The sequence below is a fragment of the Pogona vitticeps genome, chromosome 4, assembly GCF_051106095.1.
Source record: "Pogona vitticeps strain Pit_001003342236 chromosome 4, PviZW2.1, whole genome shotgun sequence".
Classification (NCBI taxonomy): Eukaryota; Metazoa; Chordata; class Lepidosauria; order Squamata; family Agamidae; genus Pogona; species Pogona vitticeps.
Window position 1 is genome coordinate 51,557,461 of NC_135786.1, and position 20,592 is coordinate 51,578,052.

A 20,592-nucleotide genomic window follows, 5' to 3' on the forward strand; every position below is an offset into this window, starting at 1 on the left:
CACATAATTAAGCCGTATTGTTTTGCAGCCCAGAAAACATATCCACACTCAGTGTAGCAAATTTGACATCCTGTGGTACATAGAATAATGTTAATTTATGCAACATGACTCTACCAACAGAAGCAGTGAGTCAATGGAACACCCTGAAATGCTGTTCTACTAGTATTTATGAATAACTTATAACAAACTGGATATTGAAAAGAGACACATATTTAAAAGCTAATCTTTTGTTGTTGTTGTTGTTGTTGTTGTTGTTGTTGTTGTTGTTGTTGCAGAAAATGGATTGTTACAATAAGTAACCCTCAAAACATCTAGTACTTTTTCTTAGAAGGCTTAACAGCCTTGCCACTTCCCTGTCCCCTCAGCTTACTAGAGACAGTACAACTAATTAGGCCACCAAGCTCATTTTGTCTCTCCTTCTTCCCAGTGCCCTCACCCATCCGTAAGTCTGGCCTTGACAAGGAAGGAGACATGCTAGTATCTATGCTTTGTGTAGTTAAGCATGGAAGATAAGGGACTGGGAGGTGAACTGGTTGGATACATGAAACAGCACCAACTGTGCAGTGTGGAGCATGACAGGAAATAAAGTGCCTTGTACCCTTTTCCATAATCAGCCAGTCCGGAATCAGTTCTGGACCCCTCCCAGCTCTTGTCTGTCTTGCCTGTGTGATATCAGAAGGGTCTTTTCCATGACATTAGCAGGATTCTCCTCAGGTTTTGGGGGCTGAAATCTCAGGAAACTGAATGCTGTTGACCTAGGTGGAATACTCTGTGACTCAACCTCGAGAGCTGCTGCCAGTCACGTCAAGAAGAATAAACTGGAAGAGGCACTGGCTGTTTTCATTCCCTACTTCATTATATGACTTCACATAAGCTCCACTGGAATCTCTGTCTATGACCAACATAATTGATTGTTGTTTTGTCACATTTGTTTCTCTGATAACTTGTCTGAGAATGTGCATGTTAATACTTTTTATAATGATTATGACTGAAAATAAGAGCATCCAGCCAATGCATTTTACAAGAAAACACCAAAGTCTGCTTTAGCCATGCCTGTTGGATTTTAATTGGATTCTTTCTTTATAACATTTTTACCAGGCATAGACAAGATGCTTGGAGTAGCTTTGAAATATCAGTACTAGAACAAGCCCTGCCCTCAGCCTTCCAATCCAAAAGAAATAGCACATGTGGAAAAACATATGGGGAGAGAAGAGGGAAAACGTAGGCTTAGGCACTAGTTGGAAAGGCCTGCCGCAGGGCATGCTGCACCACAATTTTAACCACCTTCTTCTATTTGGGTACCATCTACTAATATTTAAGGGTAGTTGCAGCACTTGCAACTGTCATCAAAAACTAGTCCAGCTGCGCAGCTAAAGCTGAATGTCTGGTTGTTAACACATATGTAGAACTTGGTTTTATCTTCTGGGTCAGCATGGATACCATCTGCTTGGTTTGCACAAAATTCACCAGTCGGTGGTGATGGTGGGCGCACAGTTGTTGTTGTTGTTGTTGTATCATCATCTGGAGGAGTAGTTGGAGTTCCAATAGTTGTAGTAGTAGTTTCTGGTGGAGGTGTTGTTATAATAACTCCATCACAAGTTATGGGATCTAGGATGAATATTTAACAATATAGTGAGAGAACTGTATTTATGCTTCCCTCATCTCGGATCACTCTTTACTTTTTAAAAATGTCTCAGTAAAGCTTTATGGGAATACTGCTCCATTGGCAGAGAGAAACTCTGCCAGCAGGGTGGCATGTCTGCTATGTTGGCACCAGTGAAGCCATGGAAATTTCCTCAGGTTCAAAGGAATACAGTACTGGTGTCATTTCTACTCATGGCACTGTCTGTCTGTCTGTCTGTCTGTCTGTCTGTCTGTCTGTCTGTCTGTCTGTCTGTCTGTTTGTCTGTCTGTCTGTCTGTGGATTGGAATGCAAGGTATGTCACAACAAGATTTAAAACGAGCATAAATAAAACAGACAAAAATAGCTATAAAGGTAGAAAGGCTAAATAAACTATAATACCGAAAGATAAATTTAAAACTGCTTTTAAAAGAACACTGCATCTATCTACAAAGTGCTCCAGTTCCCTGAAAGCTCAACTGGGATCAAATGGTGCTTGTCTGCTGGTGGAAAGACAACAGGGGAGGAAGCGAAGCCTCGTCTCCTTTAGCAAGGAGTTCCATAGCCTTGGAGCAGCCGCTGAGAAGTCTAGATCTCATGTCCCCAACTATGCCTTTAAGGGTTGGCATCAGGACTAATAAAACAGCCCTGAACCCAGGATTTCTAGAGGGAGAGCAGGGCAAACACAATCTTTTTAGATATAAAAGTACTTTCATAAGTAGGAGGAAATAATAAAGATTTGGGGAAGTGGAAAAAGCCACTCCACTCTTCCCCACCCTGACCAGAGCAACATAGTTGGGCATACGAAATGTCATGGTTCTACCATGAACCCCACCAGCAGCAGCTTCGGACGGGTAATGTAATAGCATGATAATATCATGGCAAGATGAAGAGTGGCAATCACAATGTTGTTGAGAATGTACCTTTTGCTGCCATGTAAGGACCCTGGTTAAAACCGTGTGCCAGAGACAAACGGCAAAGGTCACCTGTATTCTTAGTAGTGATTTATAAGCTGTACACAAATTTCACTTGACTTTAACATATATTTGAGAACTCAGACTGTGAGTCAGATGGTCCATTGGATTAACACAGTCCTTCACTGCTGATATTCGGATGAATATAATCGCTAATAAGCAGGAAAAAGTTGATTCTCCTGGCAAAATACAATTGAGACTTACCATTTGATTCGAGAAGTCTTTTCAGTTCCGATATTAAAGGATATTTTCCTTCATTACAGAAAGTGCCCAGAAAATCATCCAGATCAATGGCCCAAACCATTGCACCTCCAAAATTGTTCTCCTTCAGAAACTTGACCTAACCAAAAAAATCATAAAGCTTTTTAATAAGAATGCCACAGTATATTTTCCATTTCGTGTCTGTTGCTGAAACTACTTACTGTTTGGAGGCTGGTGGTGTATGCCCTTTCCTAAATATTTCAGCTCAAATATCCACTCATCCAGAAAGATTTATTCTGCTCTCATAGTTTCATAGAGCAGCACATATTATATTATTTGAATACCAAATAAAATGTACACTTTGATGTTCAGAAGATTAAATCCTTTTATACTGAACCTGAAAATGATAAAATTTTAACTACAAAATCTTACTTTGCAATGGTAGCTGGCAATATTGTCATATCCAATCCATTCATTTCCCTTGTAGGTATATGGAACTTTCTGGTCATCGATCCATTTTACTGTGGCTGTCTGTATAAATGTGCAGATCTGTGAAAACATCACAAAATTTTTCATTCTTCCATTCATAATACAAAAGAAAGACAGATCAGTCTCTAGCTAGTCTGCTTTGTGATGATCCAGCTAACTAAAACCTGATCAGAAGTCAGTGTGCAGGATTCTCAGATGAACCCTAAAGCCTGATATCATAATATACCCAGACTATTATATATGTTTTATCTGAAGCTCTGTCTTGATACTTTACTACTCCAAGCAGGACTTTATGCCAAATATACTATAGCTATGCCAAAACTTATCGAACAAGAGAGCATGAACCTAGAAATGGAAGCCAGTATAAGGAAGAAAACCGTAGTTAAGCTGATACTGGACCCAAACACAAAATACAGTTGTTCTCTATTGAACATTATATAACATTTTAACACATGCATCCTAACTATAAAGGGAAATGGTGAAAAACAATTTTGTCTAGTCTATCAACAGTGTGCTCAAACAACCTAAATTGGAATCCTCACACTCTGTTATATCTCCATTACCACTTGCCAGGTACATTGACAATTGTTGTGCACAGGTTTGACACACAAGGCCTTTGGAGTCAAAGATTCCAACTCCGGATTCCTTGAATGGAGTATGTTCATATTTAACAAGGATCTTAAGTCATTTTGAATTTGGTTCCATTTGATTGTTTGTTTTTTGCATGTTGTGTTACTAAATATTACTGTGGTGCACCTAGTAGTGGTCAAGTCCTTTTTTTATGCTGCCCTAAAGGATAAAGAGTGGTTGAAAAACATGTTTAAAAAAGAAAAAAGCAAAGCAAAGTGTCCATGTGACTTTATACCTCATAATAGGCCCAGAAGCCAGCCTCACGGGTGTAAGGTCCTGCCGAGCCAGCTCCAGAGACAGGTGCACAAACACCTGTGTCTGAGGTAGTGAGCCTGAAGGTCCGTCCATAGGTAGGGAATCCCATTAAAAGCTTCTCTGCCGGAACACCATTGTCTCTCCAGTATTTCATGGCAAAATCCTAAGGTAAAATTGGGGTGGAAATTAGCTCCTTCATCAGTCTCTTCTATTAAAAAAAACACTAATGGTATTTCTAGGATCAGAACACTTACACAGTTGAAATATCTCATATCACCCTGATCCGTGGATCCCACATACAAAGGGCTGTTGTGTCCTGTGCATGTATCCCAGCCTCCATGGAAGTCATATGTCATTACACTGATGTAATCCAGAAGTCTGGTGTAAAAAGAAACAAAACACCACATAGATGTTTTCTGATATGGCATTAGAAATGCTGAACAACCCAGTGACAGCCTCTGGTATATCAAGGTAGGTAAGGTAAAGGTTCCCCTTGACATTTAGTCCAGTCGTGTCCGACTCTAAGGCATGGTGCTCATCCCCGTCTCCAAGCCATAGAGCCAGTGTTTGTCCGTAGACAATTTCCATGGTCACGTGGCCAATGCGACTACACATGGAATGACGTTACCTTCCTACCATGGTGGTACCTATTTATCTACTTGCATGTACATGCTTTCGAACTGCTAGGTTGGCAGGAGCTGGGACAAGCAATGGGAGCTCACTCCATCCCGTGGATTCGATCTTACGACTGCTGGTCTTCTGACCTTGCAGCACAGAGGCTTCTGTGGTTCAACCCACAGTGCCACCACGTCCTTTTTACGTGGGTATTAGCTTCCAAATATATGGTACTGTCCCCCTTTTGCACAGCCATGCATTACCAATGCTTTACTATGGAAAAATGGGACAATACCATGTATTTGATAGCAGCTTTACAGTCAGTTTGCATAATAAAGTTAATAACCTAAGCCAAACAAATAAAAAAGGAGAGCCATGAGGTTCTTTCACACAAAATAAGGGTAGGTGATCCCTTGATTAGAATGCTAAAATATCACAAACATAAGCAAACCAAGTCCTACAGGATTCTTCATCAATGTGGGCAATACTTTTGATTCTGACAGCAGCTGACTTACCTAGTATGTAAACTTCATTTCATCTCATCTTGGTATACCACTTTACTGAGGCTTGTCACTTTTCTGTGTACAGCTGTTCCCAACCAAAAAGCCAGCATGTGCTTCAATATATGCAATGTGTGCATGCATGCATCTGTGCTGAGTGCCTGGCAACCTTTTGTCCACCAAGCTTGGAAGGACACTTAAATCTACGTTACCTGAAGTAAAACCTGAAACCGTTTACCCTGAGCTAATTCTGCGAAGTCGTAGACTCCATTTAAGAACTGCACTAAACAAAAGCCCCACCCCATCTAGCCATAATTTTTGGAACACTTCTATTGTCTTTGCACGCTTTCCCAGTTCTGTAATGCCTAATAAATGTATCACTCACCCCTTGTTTTCAGATTAGCAATTGAAAAATCATATTTAGATTATTTTAAAGGAAAAACCTTTGGTTGTGCTTCATGCTACTTACTCTCCTATCTTAGCAATTTCGTATCCTGCATCAATGGTTCCTTTGCCTGCAGACACTGCTGCTGTGACCAAGAGCCTCTGCCCATCAACTTTACTGTTTTCAAAAGCAGCCAGCATTTCCTGTGGAGAAATTTGGGAGCCATTTCAAATCATCTTTGTTTTCACAACAAGCTCTTTAAACCACACGGAAATAGTTAGAATGAATGATCAATTCCCAAGGCCCATTGTAGCGTTCTCTATTTATTAGGTCTATGGTTCATGTTATATTATGTAATGGTTCATGTTTGTTATGTAATGGAATGATTCATGCATATTAATATTGCTGAGAGGCGGAACTGAGAGAGATGCTATAAGAGGCGGAGTCAGAGAGTCAAGGGGTAGATTGAGTAAGTAAGAGAAATGTAAGAGTCAGACAGTAGAGAAAAGTAATAGAGTGTGTAGTTTGGGAAATTCTGAGGTGTGATTTCAGTAGCTAATTTCATTCAGTAGATATTTATGAATCAATCTCTGTAATCAATAAACCAAAGTTTTATTTAAAAGAACTTGAAGAGTGGACCTGAATCTTTCTGAGGTAATGGTGATTTAGGGATCACCTGGTGGCAGCAGTGAAAAGGTGGGATTGTTTGCTTTTGTGTGCTCTGAGGCTTGAAGGTCAAGCAAAGGGGCACGAGGGTGGATGTCACACCCATTCCTTCCAAGGACCAATTATTTTTTAAAAAATGCTTGCATCTAGAGTTATTTCACTAGCCACAATGAGACTAGAATTCATATTTCCTCCCCCCCAAACAAATGGGTTTGATCACTACAAATCAGTTGTGTCCTGATTTTTAGTTGGGGGCGGCGCAGATGGATCTGGTTTTAATTCCTGAACATTTAGGAGATTTTCAACACCATTGGTTATAGTCAAATTGGACATTAAGGAAAATGCATAATCCCTGCTATTCATATGTTTTCCCTCCCACCACGGAATTTCCTCAGAGATGTGATCCTCAGCAATCACATTTGAACATTAAGCCTCTTTCCCCCTTTCAGTGTCCAGACACAAAACAAAACATACTAAATTCAGGTGAGGAAAATCATGTACTATGACAAAAGATGTGTTTCATCACTGGAGAGTGAACGTTTTCTTTAGAAAGTGTTAATCATATTATCTAATTAGATTTTGGATGATGATCCTAGCACAGTTTTAGAAGAAGTGAAGCTCCAAGTAGTGAAGGAGGTCTCTTTGTCACAACACATGATTTTCCTCTTGTGTTTATTATATCTTGAATTTAGCACCTTTTGTTTTATGTTTAGGTAAAGATAAACCCAGGCTCAATTTTCAGGTCTGATTGATGAGGCATGTTTCTAAATCCTGTTGCAAGAGAGAAAATGAATTGTGAGAGGAAAACGGGAATGTGACACTTAGTTTGACCCCCAAGTTGCTTAATTATTTAAACTAATTTAACTATTTTATTTAAATTTTATTAAATGATTACATGTTTTAGCTTGCTATAAACCACCCAGGATAGTGCATTGTACTAATGCACTAATTATATAAAAATAAAATAAAATAGTTAAATTTTGCTACACTCATTGCATATCTCTTATGTGATTATTTGTATTTTCCCTGCATTCAAAACACACTTTTAAATACTAAGATGTGGGGTAGGAAAATCCTTTTACAGCCTACAGCATCCATGGTGTTTCTTTAGTTGAGCAGAATATGACATGTGATGGAAGAAGAATGCTAGGCACCTGTTGGATTATTTTAGCACAACTAATGATAAGCTACTGAACCAAAACACTTTATGAACTTGTAAAATGTTGCTATTATTGCTATTACTACAAATTACAGAGTCTTGTTATGCCTTAAAGACTAACAGATGTATTACAATGCAGCCTTTCACAGACAAAGCAAACACAATTCACCTGCTAAATTTCAAGGTACCAGGAGAAAAGGAGTATTCTGTTTTCCTTTCTCTGCAAAGAATGTACATGGAGTTATTAAGTTACTGTTGTTCTCTTGCATATATTTATGGGTAGATATGCAAGTGTGCTTGTAGGAAACCCTAGGATGGGGTGGTTTCAAAGGATTTTTAGAAAGCAGTAGTCAGTATCAATTCCCTGTGGCATGAATTACCAATATAAAAAGCATCTTTGACTTGTCCGTTGGTTTCTCACCTTTATCAGGACAGTGAAGCGCTCCTTGTCTTCAGGAGGGCTGCCCCTGGATCCAGGGTATTCAAAGTCCAGATCGATTCCATCAAACCCAAACTTATGGAGGTACTCTATCACTGAATCAATGAAGATTTTACGATTGGCCTCAGAGCGAACCATTTCAGTAAACCTGGAGTAAGGAAATCCAGAACGTTTCTGCCATATGACATTAAACACAAACACTTCAGGCTCCCCCCAAGCTGTTCTTATGTCAGCAATGTAATTTAGGGAGGAAGATGAATAATTCTTTTCTCAGCACAGGATTAGATTATCTTGTGAAACATTATGGCTTTCTGTTTTCCTGCTGGCTTTTGTTTGTTTTGTTTTTGGCACATCCTTGATTCGTGTGCAGGGTGTTTTTGCCATGGTTGAGCAGGGTGCTCCCTCCACAGCTGTCCTTGTGCCTGAACTGGCCCCTACCACCAGCCTCTTTCTATCTGCCCCTGCCACTTGCTGGCATATCTTAGCTGTTCCATGGCCAGCTATGTGATCATGGTCTCCTTCTTTATGATGAGAAGTATTCATTTCTATTTAAATTACAGTCAGAACTAAGTAAGATGGAAGCTTTTCTTAGTTTCCACAAAAATGCCCTCCAATGGGCTTCTGCCTGTGCTGGGTATTAACTAGAGGGCCTCTCTGGAAGATCTAAGCATCCCCATGTGTTCATAATGAGAGAGTTAAAGGTTGGAACAAAAGATTTGCACTCAGAAAGCAATTGGCAAACAGTGTAAGTCTTTCAGTATCAGAGTAATATGCTTGACTGCAGAGCCAGAGATTGGGAGTTCAGTTCCTCACTGTGTCTCCTTGACAGGGGTTCAAATTGATGATTCATAGGGTCCCTTCCAGCTCGGCAGTTCTAAGATGATGACGATGGTGGTGATGCTACCTATCATGCATCATTTAGCACCCTGGCCACTGATTTCCCCCTTTGTCTTCTTTTTAAATAATGCATTTCCACACTCTGCTGGTGTGTGAACTGTCTCCTAAAGTTTCAAAAGAGTCACAGGTAGGGGGTGGGCAATGGTTAGAAGGAAAACAAATACAGTACTCACTTCTGAGTGCCAAAATTCCAGCCTCCAATTGCTAGCAGTGTGACAAGTTTGGGGTTGCTGTAAAACAGGTGAGAAAATACAAGGATTAAAATTCATGTTGTTAGCTCAGACTCAAAAGTGTCATTAACTAACAGGAAGATTTTTGAAAGAAATTATATAAGCATGTGTGCACATTTGCTTGTCTCTTTGCATAAATGTACTGTATATGTGTGCTGTTTTTGGTAAAGCCATACTTAGATAGTATGTATGAAAACCATCAGATCTCGTGAAAGCAGTTCTTATGAAACAAGTAAACACAGGCTGAAATCCAATTGTGTAGTTATACCTGGTGTGACATTTAGATGTGAATTGTTGTAAGCAGGGAGCTGCGACTCACTGTCAAGTCCGACTTAAGTCACACTGGCTACTTGACTCAGGGTTTAAAAGAAAAGATTCAATTCCAGACTTGGAACCATTTTTTCTGAGTCATGTTTTTGAGTCCCTAGCCCATGCGCCCTCCCTCTCCCTCCTTCCTGGCAATGAATAACAATACCTGTGGAGGAGAGGACATGGAGGGACACACAAGATGTACTACCACAGTCACACACCCCCTGCACTGGAGCCCCTCTTCCTTTTCTATGGATGCCTGCACACTGCTGCAACGACAGCAGCTGCAGAGGGACACACGGGACCAAAACAGCAGCTACTGTTACTAACAACACCAGGAGCAGAGGTTCATGCCCGGTTGAGGCAGGGAGCAGCAATGGGGCTGGCATGGAGGTGGACTTGGATGGTAAGACAAGGCAGAGAGCATCACTGCCACTGGGATGGCCAGGGGGAAAGGGAGGGAACCTTACCAGGGTTTGGGGGAATACAACTCCCAGAATTCTCCAGGTATGGACCTGCAACTTGGGCTTGGGGCTGAGGACTCAGGTCCCAAGACTTGAACTCAGATTTGAGACTCAGACTCAAAGACTTGTCAACATCCCTGGTTGTAAGTTAAGAAGTCTCTGTAGCAACAAACATTGCCAGCAAGCTATGCAATTCAGTATGCAACAGATAATGTCTACACAGATATCTTAACTTACAGTTCCTGTCTAAATCTAACACTATTTCCATATCTGCACAACAGGATTTCACCCATCGAGACTTATACTAAAAAGAAAAGAAAAAAAGGGAAGAAAGGTACATTGTTTTAAAAAAACAGAAGTGTCAGATTTGTGTTTGGACTACAACTCCTAGAATTCAGATAAAAAGAGATAGATAGGCATCAAATTATTTGGAGAACATCCTTGAAAGGAAACTACCAACCTTTTCTTAAGTGCTTGAAACTCCGGGAAGAGTCTGTCTTCATCATTCCATTCATAAGGTGCAATCTTATTTGAATTCATGGTGGCAAAGGCATAGACCAAATGAGTGCAAAGATTTGGATCAATGTTGTTTGGAAAGTATCGGGCTGGTTCTGGTCTGTATTGGGACCAGTTGGTGAAATAACACACAAGTTTGTATGCAGAGCCTGGTAGGAAAGGAGCGAAAAGAAGACAAGGTGAACAACAGTGTTTGGGTTCATTTACATTTCTTAATTTAATTGTGCCTCACCCAACCAAGCTATAAAATAGAGCTACTCTGGTCACTAGTACAATCGGTCACTGGATATTAATCATTTCCCTCAGGTGTTCAAGCCATAGAAATTGTATGGTGAAGAGAGCGGGGCAATGTTTACTGTCCCCCTCCCCAGAACTTTTAAATCACCCTCTACTAGAGAAAATGCATTGTGAAGGGAAGGATATAACTCTCCCCTTCATTCAGAACCCTGTGTAATCATGATTTCAGTGCTATTCACTCCGACACATTGATTAAAATTCAGTAGTATCAACTACAATAAGCCCTTTGAATCAATGGAATTAACATAGGAGCTGACTCAACAAGTCCCCACGGATTCAACAATCCTACTCTAGTTGCAACTTACTACTGGATTTCAGCTATTGGCATCAGACTGAAACAGTGCTACTATGCTTGGGAATTCAAGGGTTTTAAAAATGTGCACTACAGTGGAAAGAAAAGAAATGTACTTATGGATCCCTGTTATCTCCTCCCCGGTAGGTGAAAAAATTAAACAAACACTGGGTAGGACAATTCTGAGAGATTAACAGCAAGGACAAAAAGGATTAAACGGTCCCTCTCCCCACTGGCTTTGACACATTGCTGGCTGTTTTCCCTTTTCAAAGAAACCAAAGCAGCAACTGGAGGAAATATTCTCACAACTGAAGATGCACATAGCCTGAAATGAACCCATCTTCATTTCAAGAAAACCTGTCTCTCTTTCACTTAGGTTTCCATGTTTCACTATCGTCCCCTATATAAATTTCTAATACCAATTTTTTTTTTTTTATAATACCAAAATACCATAATATAATTCAAAAACCCAGGAAATGTCCCAATTTTTCAGCACAATATCGTGCTTCCGTTGTCGGCTGGAAAAAGGACTCCAAGCCTTACATAGCAAAGGGCACTCTGAATGTTGGCAACATCCTTGGCAGCAATCAAGATGGTCTACAGTCGGATTCCCCAACCCCCAGGCCATGGCCTAGGCAGAATCGGGCTGCAGATACAGATCTCCTGCCCCCCCTTCACATATCCCCCCATGCACACATGCACCGCCCCCACATGCATGCACTGGTGCCTCACTCACTTGCATGCACACGGATGGGTGCCCTGCCCACCCATGCATGTGCACACAGGTACCCTGCCCACTCACCCTGCCCACCCACGCCTGCACACACTGGTGCACCACCCACCTGTGTGTACACCCCACCCACGGACCCTACACCTGCCCACAGACCCCACCCCCCCAACCAGTCTGTGGTTCGGAAAAGATTGGGGACCACTGGTCTATAAGATATCATCTTGTGCGCATTACCATTCACAAAGAGACACCAAACAAGGGAAAATCCAAGTATCCTTTGTTCATCAGCTAACTACTTCTCACCCAAACACAAAGCAATTCACAACTTTTAAAATTTAAAAAAAGGAGGGCTCAGAGACCTGGAGATGATTTCCCTTTGAAGGCTTGTGTCAGGAGCCTGGCCTCAGAAATTCTTAGAGAATATTTACTGAAGTCACTGAGGGCTTGCACAAACATAATTGCTCTGTGCTTTGAATATGCCTTACAAAATTGTATGCTAATTCCTTGGAGATCCATGGCAAACTGTTCCCTGTTATTCTATTACTTTTTAAAATCAAGTCTGGTTTTTAAATTTTGAAAGAAAACCTATCTTTTGATTCTGTTTCTGTGACCTTTGATTTCATTACCCAAATGCGTACCTCCTTTCTCTGTTCATAAAGCTGCAACAATGTGCTTATTTTGTAAAGTTGTTTCTGGCATGCATGTTCTACATATGCTCATGTGACAAGCAATCAGAAATTCTTCCTTTTGAAAGGCCTTTTTGAGGACCAATGTTTCAGTCCTTGAAACTTGGATTTTTTCCAAATAAAAAAAGCAGGTGGGGCCAACCACTCTCTTTCAAGATAAGCAGGATTGGTCTGCTCTTTTCCATTTATATGAGCTGTTTGAAATTTGGGGATGTTTGAGGTTACTTGTTTCTGCATATGGGGAGGTAAAATATTTTTACATTTAAAAAATGATAACTCAAAAACACTTTGCCCAAATCTCCAAATGTGGCACAAAAGAAGAACAAACTGCTACAATTGTGCCAAATCTTGTGCTGATCTGAATAACAATATAATGGCATGCTGTCAAGTCAATTCTGACTTATGTGACCCTTTTCAGTGTTTTTTCAGTAGAGAGTACTCAGAATTAGTTTACCAACCTCTTCTTCTGGAGACATTCTGAGTCTGTGCAGCTTTCCCAAAACCACACAAGCTGGCTATTCATGAATGCATGGTGGGGAATCAAACTTCAAACCTCTGGCTCCACAGCCAGATATGTAACTCACTGAGTTATCCAGCCAGCTGCTGATCTGAAGCCCGGTTTAGCAATTATATATAGAAATGTTATATATATATAAAAAATTATTTTTTACTGCTAATTGTAACTAATTCTTACTACTTATAATTAAAAGTTAGCTAGCTAATTTTTAATTATAAGTAGTAAGAATTAGTTACAATTAGTAGTAAAAATTAAAATTTACAATTATGCTGGGCTTCAGATCAGCAGCTGGCTGGATAATTCGATGAGTATACACACATGTGCACACACGCACGCACGCACGCACGCGCACACACACACACACACACACACACACACACTTCTGTTTGAGCTGTCCCCATTTTTAGAATTGCCTTATAGAATGTTGATTTGCTCTCTTAGCACAAGATCATAATACTCTGCTTCCTTATAAAGCTACTCTTGTGTTAGGTGCCAATAAGTCACTTCTGACTTACGGAAACTCTAATAAGGTTTCCAAAGTATGTGAGACATTTAAGGGGTGTTTTTTCCAGTGCCATCTCCTAATGAGTTTCCATGGCCAAGTGAAGACTTGACCTGATATTTGCTGAGTCCTAACTTGACATTCTATCCATTCTACCATACTGTTGTCAGTATGGACGTACAGCAACCCTAACAGGGCTTCCAAGGTAAGTGAAGTATTTAAGAAGTGGTTTCACCAGCTCCACACCCCCAGAGAGTTTCCATGACTGAGTCGTAACCTGTTACTCCATCCACTACACCACTGGTTCTTAACCTTGGGTTACTCAGGAGTTTTGGACTGCAACTCCCAGAAGCCTTCACCACCCAGCTGTCCTGATTGGGGTTTCTGGGAGTTGCAGTTCAAAAGCATCCGAGTAACAAAGGTTAAGAACCACTGCACTACACCACACTGGGTATCCCCTATATTACACTAGCCATACAAAGAGAAACTGCTTACCAAGCTGCAGCTGCAGCAGAATGGCTAACCCTGCAAAAGAAAGATGAACATGTTAGAAAAACCCAATGTTAGAGGGGAGAAAGAGATTAGAACAAAGTAACAGCAGGCTGCCTTGTCCTGTGACAGCTGCTCTATTTTCTCTTTTGTTTTTGAAAAGATTCACATGATTTATTGTAGTTTAATTTTTTCCCTACTGCTTTCTTCTGTTTTTCTATTTTGAACAGCTTGAATATTTCATAAAGTCAAGCAGTGTGCAAGCTATAAAAGCTGTTGTCAACATCTAAAAGTACAGTACAGACATGGAAAATTCTATATTGATTATGTGGAAGAGAAGCTGCAAGGCAGGGTAAACGCGTTCACAGGAGTGCTGTCACTCCAATTTCACTCCAGAATGTCACTGACTAGCCAAATCAGGCTGATCAGTTGGGCTGGTGTCATCAGGACACCTCCTCAAAGTGAGAGCAACCCATGCAGCTCTGATTTGAATTTCTAACATAATCACATAGCTACTTCTGATTGACTGCAGGAGAATGTAACCAAGGGCCTAAATTGATTGGTTCAGATCAGCTCAGGAAGATGCTTCCATTAAATCAAAATGTGGTGCTGATGCTGCAGAACAGGGAAAGAAACAGTTATGAACTACAGCCTAGCAGATACGGAAAAGGTGAGCAGGGATTCTTTGAGACACAGGACTCTTCATAAAAATAGTTCCCCTTCACCAGAAATTAGATACAACTCTATCTGAAAAGTTTTCAAAGTACAGTACTGGCATTGGACTGAATTTTGAATTCTGTTCAAAATACGAATAGAGTACTGTTGCTCATTCTCACAGGAGCTCTGCAAAAGTGTTTTGTTCCTGCAATGTATGCCTTTGCAGAATTTTTTATCCCATCCTAACAATTATAAAAAGAAAGTGAAAATATACTCACCAAACCATACTAGGCTGTTCCCCATCTTTCTTTCCAACGGTGACTGCCCAGATTGTAAGGCAGGGGCACCTTTATATAGAGAGGCCAGACCTACTTATCAGTGTGAGATCCAGACACCTGGCTACACACAGGGAGATAGACTTCCAAATCATTCAGATGCATCAAATTATCACAAACAGAAACTCTCATGTAGTCCAGGCAAGGGCAAAAGCTGCTCGGACTTCTTCACAAGGACACCATCTTCCGATAGTAAACTCTGGAAGGATGAATATCCTTCCTGGGATATTTCTGCTGAAGGGAGAAAGGGTGCTTCTGCTCATGGTCCCTGCTCTTCTGAAATTCTATACTTGAGGTTTGGAGGACTCTTTGAAATAATAAAAAAGGCAGATGACATCTGCAGAGGAAATGGGCAATCCCTTACCTCTGTGGAAGCCTCCATCACATCTTGGTGTCTTCTGCATATGGAAAGAACCCTTCCATTCGTAGAGGGGGCACTCTGAATATATCACCATCAGTGTAATTGTTGTGGTCATCAACATAATAATTGCTGTTATTTCTATTAATAGAAGAGACATTCCACATCCAAAATAAATTCATGACACCTTCATCTTCCTGTGTGTCTGCAAGTGAGGCAAGGGGAATGTTCCTTTCCACTTGGGCTCCTAATACTGTATACTTATAATTTTACTTTACACAGACAGACATCATCAGCCTTACATAGTAAGTTAAAGCAACAGGATTGCAGCCAATAAGTCATCGTGCCACATGCTATGCACACGTCTGCCAATATACCATTATGCATCATTTATTTCCCCCTGAAAAGACAGTCCTCAATTTGAAAGGTTGCCAAGAAACGGCCCTCTTTTTTTAAAAGTCTTCTCTTTTTACAGCCCAGTCCAAAGATGAAGAGGCCAAAGGAAGGATGTTCAGCAACCTTGAAGTTGCTCAGCCACAGGGAACATTTGGACAGCAGACTCAGCAAGGGCAGTGGTTGCCTGGTCACATTTTTTTTCCACTTTGTTTAATTATGTTCAGATTATGAAAAGCATTTCTAACTTTGCATCTGCTCTTAGAAACTGGCATGTGCAATTTTATCAGTGTCTTCTTTTGCTCTTTTTGCTGATGTGTAGCTTGTAGGTGAATCAGTTGTGGATATCTGGCCCTCTTATTCATATCAATTCCCCATGCCTAACAAACAGGGTGAGCAAGGTGTGTAGCCGGCAGAAGCCGTAAGGGTGAGGGATACTGTATTTTCTTAGCATCATTGAATGATGAAGTTGGAAGGGGCCTATAAGGCCATCAAGTTCAACCCCCTGCTCAATGCAGGAATACAAATCAAAGAATATCTTCCAGTTGGTTGTCTTTAGTTTCTCTTGAATACCTCCAGTGTTGGAGCACTCACCACCTCTAAGGTAACTGGTTCCACTGCTGTACTGCTCTAACAGTTAGGAAGTTTTTCCTGATATTCAACTGAAATCTGACTTCCTGTAACTAGAGCCCATTGTTGCATGTCCTGCACTCTGGAGTGATCAAGAACAGATCCTGCCCCTCCTCTGTATGACAGACTTTCAGTTATTTGAAAAGTGATATCATGTCACCCCTCTGTCTCAAGGGTAAACCTGCCCAGTGCTTTCCTCATAGGTCTTGGTTTCCAGCCCCCCTGATCATCCTTGTTGCCCTCCTCTGAACTTGTTCCAATTTGTCAGCATCCTTCTTGAAGTGTGATGTCTAGAACTGGACACAGGTAGTCCCCCTCTATTCGGCCAGTGCCGAATAGAGGGGGACTACCACCTCCCAGGATTTGGAAACTATACTTCTGTTAATGCAGCATAAAATAGCATTTGCCTTTTTTTTTCTACAACAATTCCAAGATCCTTCTCGCTTGTAGTATTGCAGAGCCAGGTATCCCCCATCTTGTAACTGTGCAATTGGTTTCTTTTTCCAAGGTGCGGTACTTCGCACTTATCCCTGTTGAATTTCATTCTGTTATTTTCAGCCCAGTGCTCCAGCCTATCAAGATCTTTTTGAATTTTGTTTCTGTCTTCCAGGGTATCAGCCACTCCACCCATTGTTGTGTCATCTACAAATTTGACAAGCATTTCCTGCACTCCCTCATCCAAGTCATTAATAAAAATGTTGAAGAGCACCGGACCCAGGACTGAGCCCTGGGGTACCCCACTAGTTACCTCCTCCCAATTAGAGAAGGACCCATTAATCATCACCCTCTTATGATTCTGTAGCCAGTTGTGTATCCACCTGATGCACACAGGTCATGAAAACCAAAAATTACGTGTGGTGTTATAATTGGAAGTGGAACTGAGTAAGAGGGTCATCCTTTTGTACATACTGTACTTATCTCCAGTTTGGAGCATTTCATATCTTTTAAAGGAAATACCAAACTTTGCTAACTTCTAAAGATACTTTTCTTAGTTAAAGGAGAGAGAGAGAGAGAGAGAGGTCCCATTAAGCTCAACTGGCTTCCCTCCAATAATAGGTGGCTAAGATTGCTGCAAGTTACTTAATTTTAGTGACTCAGCCAACTCCAAAAACTGTAATCTCCCCAACTCCCATCCCTGAACTAGCCTTGCAACCATATTGATAAGAAACATAAATATCCCACAAGGTCCTGATACTGTCAAATTAAATGTGATCAGGTGTTCTACTTTCTAACCCAGAGTACTTTCATGAGAGGTCAGATCTGTCAGTGTACCCTTTGGGACCGTGATGGATAGTCACCTGTGCAAACACTCAGCAAAGCAGTTCATACCATGCCTGCTCTGAATTTGCCAATTCTGTGGAGAGACAGAGCAGCTGTTTAGAGAGAAAAAAGGACTCGTTGCCAAAAGGGCTTGGCCGTTTCCCTGGCAACATCCAAGCAGAGCATGCTGTTCCAGTGTCGCTCAGATCTACATCTTCAATATTACAATATCCCACAGTGATTACTAGTAATGTTATATAAGAAGCCCTAGTGTTGCAGAACTACTGTATTCAATAGCGCTGGTAGGAATCATTCTACCTTAATGTTATGGTGACACTCCAGATCAGCAGCCTGCAGCGGCTAACTCACTGTCCCTAATGATAGGGCAGGCAGAAATCACATATTGTGTAGGTCTCATCTGGACACTACTTACTTGATCACAGGGAGCAATCTAGCTCTCAGGGATCAGAGATCGCTCCATTCCTGCTACAGAACAATCAGTTGATGCTCAATTAGTGCATACAAGGGTGATAGTTGGTCTCAGTTCCTAAAACCAATGTTCTTCTTGCCTTCGAGTAAAACTGTCCACTAAGAAAATAAGAAAAATTGTCTCTTGTTAACTGAATATTAAGAGAAGCTAGCAAAATAGTTACACAAATGCAGAATGCGGCATTATCAGTCTTGATGCAGTTAATACTCTCTGTCTCACTTGGTCAAGGCCCTGAGGTCTCAAAATAAGTAATCTGCCATAGAGACATTAGCAACTGTGAGAAATCCAAGGATCTCCAGTGGAAATGGAATGTTTTAGGCCCTGTGAATGAAACTGTGACCCCTGCTTCCCCTGTGTTAATGGACGAGTTTCAGTTGCCGCAGCCTGATGATGTGGTCAGGATCCTTGGGGAGGTGAAGGCTACCATGTACCTGTTGGATTCTTGCCCTTTCTGGCTCAGAAAAGCCTCCAGAAAGGGATTGGTTGATTGGGTAGGAGGAGTAGTGAACACCTCCTTGCAACAGGGTAGGATCCCATCATACTTAAAGGAGGCAATAGCAAGACCATTGTTTTAAAAAGCCCTCTTTGGACCCCACAATACTGAATAATTACTGACCAGCATTTAATATCCCATTCCTGGGGAAGGTACTAGAGTGGCGTGTGGCCTCTCAGCTCCAGAGGTTCCTGGATGAGAGAGAGTATCTAGATCCATTTCAGTATGGCTTCAGGCCTGGTTGTGGGACTGAGACAGCTTTGGTCACCTTGGTAGATGATCTATAATGGGAACTGGATAGAGGATCTGAGGGTGAATAAATTGACACTTAATTCAGACAAGACAGAGGTGCTCCTTGCCAGTTGAAAGGCAGATCAAGGAATAAGGATGCAGCCAATACTGGATGGGATTACACTCCCATTGAAATAGCAGGTGCACAGCTTGGGGGTCCTCCTGGATTCATCCCTGAACCTGGATGCCCAAGTCTCAGCAGCAGCCAGGAATGCATTTGCACAATTAAAACTAGTGTGCCAGCTATGTCCATTTCTTGGGAGATCTGATCTGGCCACTGTGCCACACACCCTCGTTACTTCCCAATGGGATTACTGTAATGCGCTCTATGTGGAGCTGCCAATAGAAAGTGTCAGGAAACTTTAGTGAGTTCAAAACACAGGGGCAGTTTTTTTAATGTATACTTATTTATAGCTTTAATATTGCCTTTTAATCATGTAAGATGTCTTTTTACTCTTTGTTCTTAGCTTTAAATATTGTCTTTTAATGATGTTAACCGCCATTGTATACTCATTGTTTTCAACTTTGAATACCGTACTGTCTTTCATTGTTGTAATCTGCCTTGGGTTCTTTTCAAGGAGAAAGGCAGGGTAAAATATTTTAAATCAATAAATAAATGCCCAAGATCCTTCCTTCTGACACCAGATCATAAAGACATCCAGATGCATATGAGTGAAAGTGACAATGCTGTCATTTCCAAGGAATCCTTCATTACAGGCTTTCAAGTATAATCATCTTCTGCACAGCCTTTCAACAGAATACACATTGGTCATTTTAGAACACAGCAGTACCCTGCTTAGCATTTCAGAATAAGCCACAGTTCCAGGGGATGACTCTTACTGCAAGCAGGTGTGGAAAAAAAACCTGCTCTGTCTGTGGTTTGTTTATTACAAGATCCAAGGTTGTATTTCTGTCTCAGTCAAAGGCTTAAACCATGGCATGTCCTTGGCTTGTTACAGTGACTTGCTAAGGGAGAGATAAGCCAGAATGTCAGGGTCAAACATCACAAAATACATAAGATCTACAGTTTGTTTAGCCACTCCTACTTGCAGAAAGCAATTGGAAAGTGAACATCAGTGTGCATTATAATAAACCATTTTCAGAGAATTCAGGGATCACAACCAGACATCATTTTCATAGGGCAGTTCTTTGTTTTACGAATTTAAGTTTGTACTTTATTCTTTAATTAATACCATCTGAAACAAAATAGCAGCCATTTGCTTTTGCTCTAGCTGCCAAGGTTGTATGGCCATCTTAAAAATAACTCTTGAAGTTCAACCCTGTGCCATTCCACTACAGGAATGGCACAGGGTTGAACTAAACTCCCAACCAGAAATATCTTCCTTTGATGCTTCTTTTATCTTATCTACACTTTTCTAACTCTCCACAGGGAAATAAAACTTTAAGAGACACACATTTGGCGCCCACCATTATACAGTATATCTAAAATTGACTTTCAGTAGTGACATTGTGATCTTCTGAAAGTTTCAGTTTTGGAGTTGCATTTATCCAAAATGCTTCAGCACATAAAGGATTATGACCACTTTTAACATCATCTTTAAAGAATAAAATTTCTGCATAACAAGCAAGCACTAATCTGATCTTCTATTAAAATGCATATAAACCTAAGCAGCTTGAAATGAGACCATCCAAAAGGTCATCTGTCATATAGGAACCTGCTCCGTTAAGGTCAAATTACAAGTTTGTGAACATAGCACATACTTTTGAGAACTGGGACAGTTTTATGCCATATTCACATTTTTCCAAGGGACTCTATTTTTAAATACTAGATTAAGAGAATGCACATTCAATCCCAATGCAA

General features: G+C 40.9%; 1 protein-coding gene across 1 annotated transcript; it reads right to left on the minus strand.

The window, feature by feature from the left end:
• Positions 1–1,042: 1,042 nt before the first annotated feature.
• Positions 1,043–14,873, minus strand: LOC110079683 (acidic mammalian chitinase). The gene is made up of 11 exons (XM_072997358.2): positions 14,799–14,873; positions 13,870–13,899; positions 10,295–10,499; positions 9,005–9,061; positions 7,917–8,082; positions 5,755–5,873; positions 4,425–4,548; positions 4,151–4,333; positions 3,229–3,345; positions 2,800–2,935; positions 1,043–1,608 (listed from the first exon to the last, which is right to left on the minus strand). The coding sequence occupies exons 1-11, from the start codon at positions 14,821–14,823 to the stop codon at positions 1,316–1,318; spliced, it is 1,455 nt and encodes a 484-aa protein (XP_072853459.2). The 5' UTR covers positions 14,824–14,873; the 3' UTR covers positions 1,043–1,315.
• Positions 14,874–20,592: the final 5,719 nt, after the last annotated feature.

Bases quoted from the DNA above. Each gene is read 5' to 3' on its own strand.
- LOC110079683 (XM_072997358.2), bottom strand. From the start codon at position 14,823: ATGGGGAACAGCCTAGTATGGTTTG. The intron at 5,874-7,916 runs GTGAGAAACCAA...ATTTCTCCACAG, and splicing joins GCTTCACTGTCCTGATAAAG to GAAATGCTGGCTGCTTTTGA. The intron at 3,346-4,150 runs GTATAAAGTCAC...ATGTTTTCACAG, and splicing joins GCTTCTGGGCCTATTATGAG to ATCTGCACATTTATACAGAC.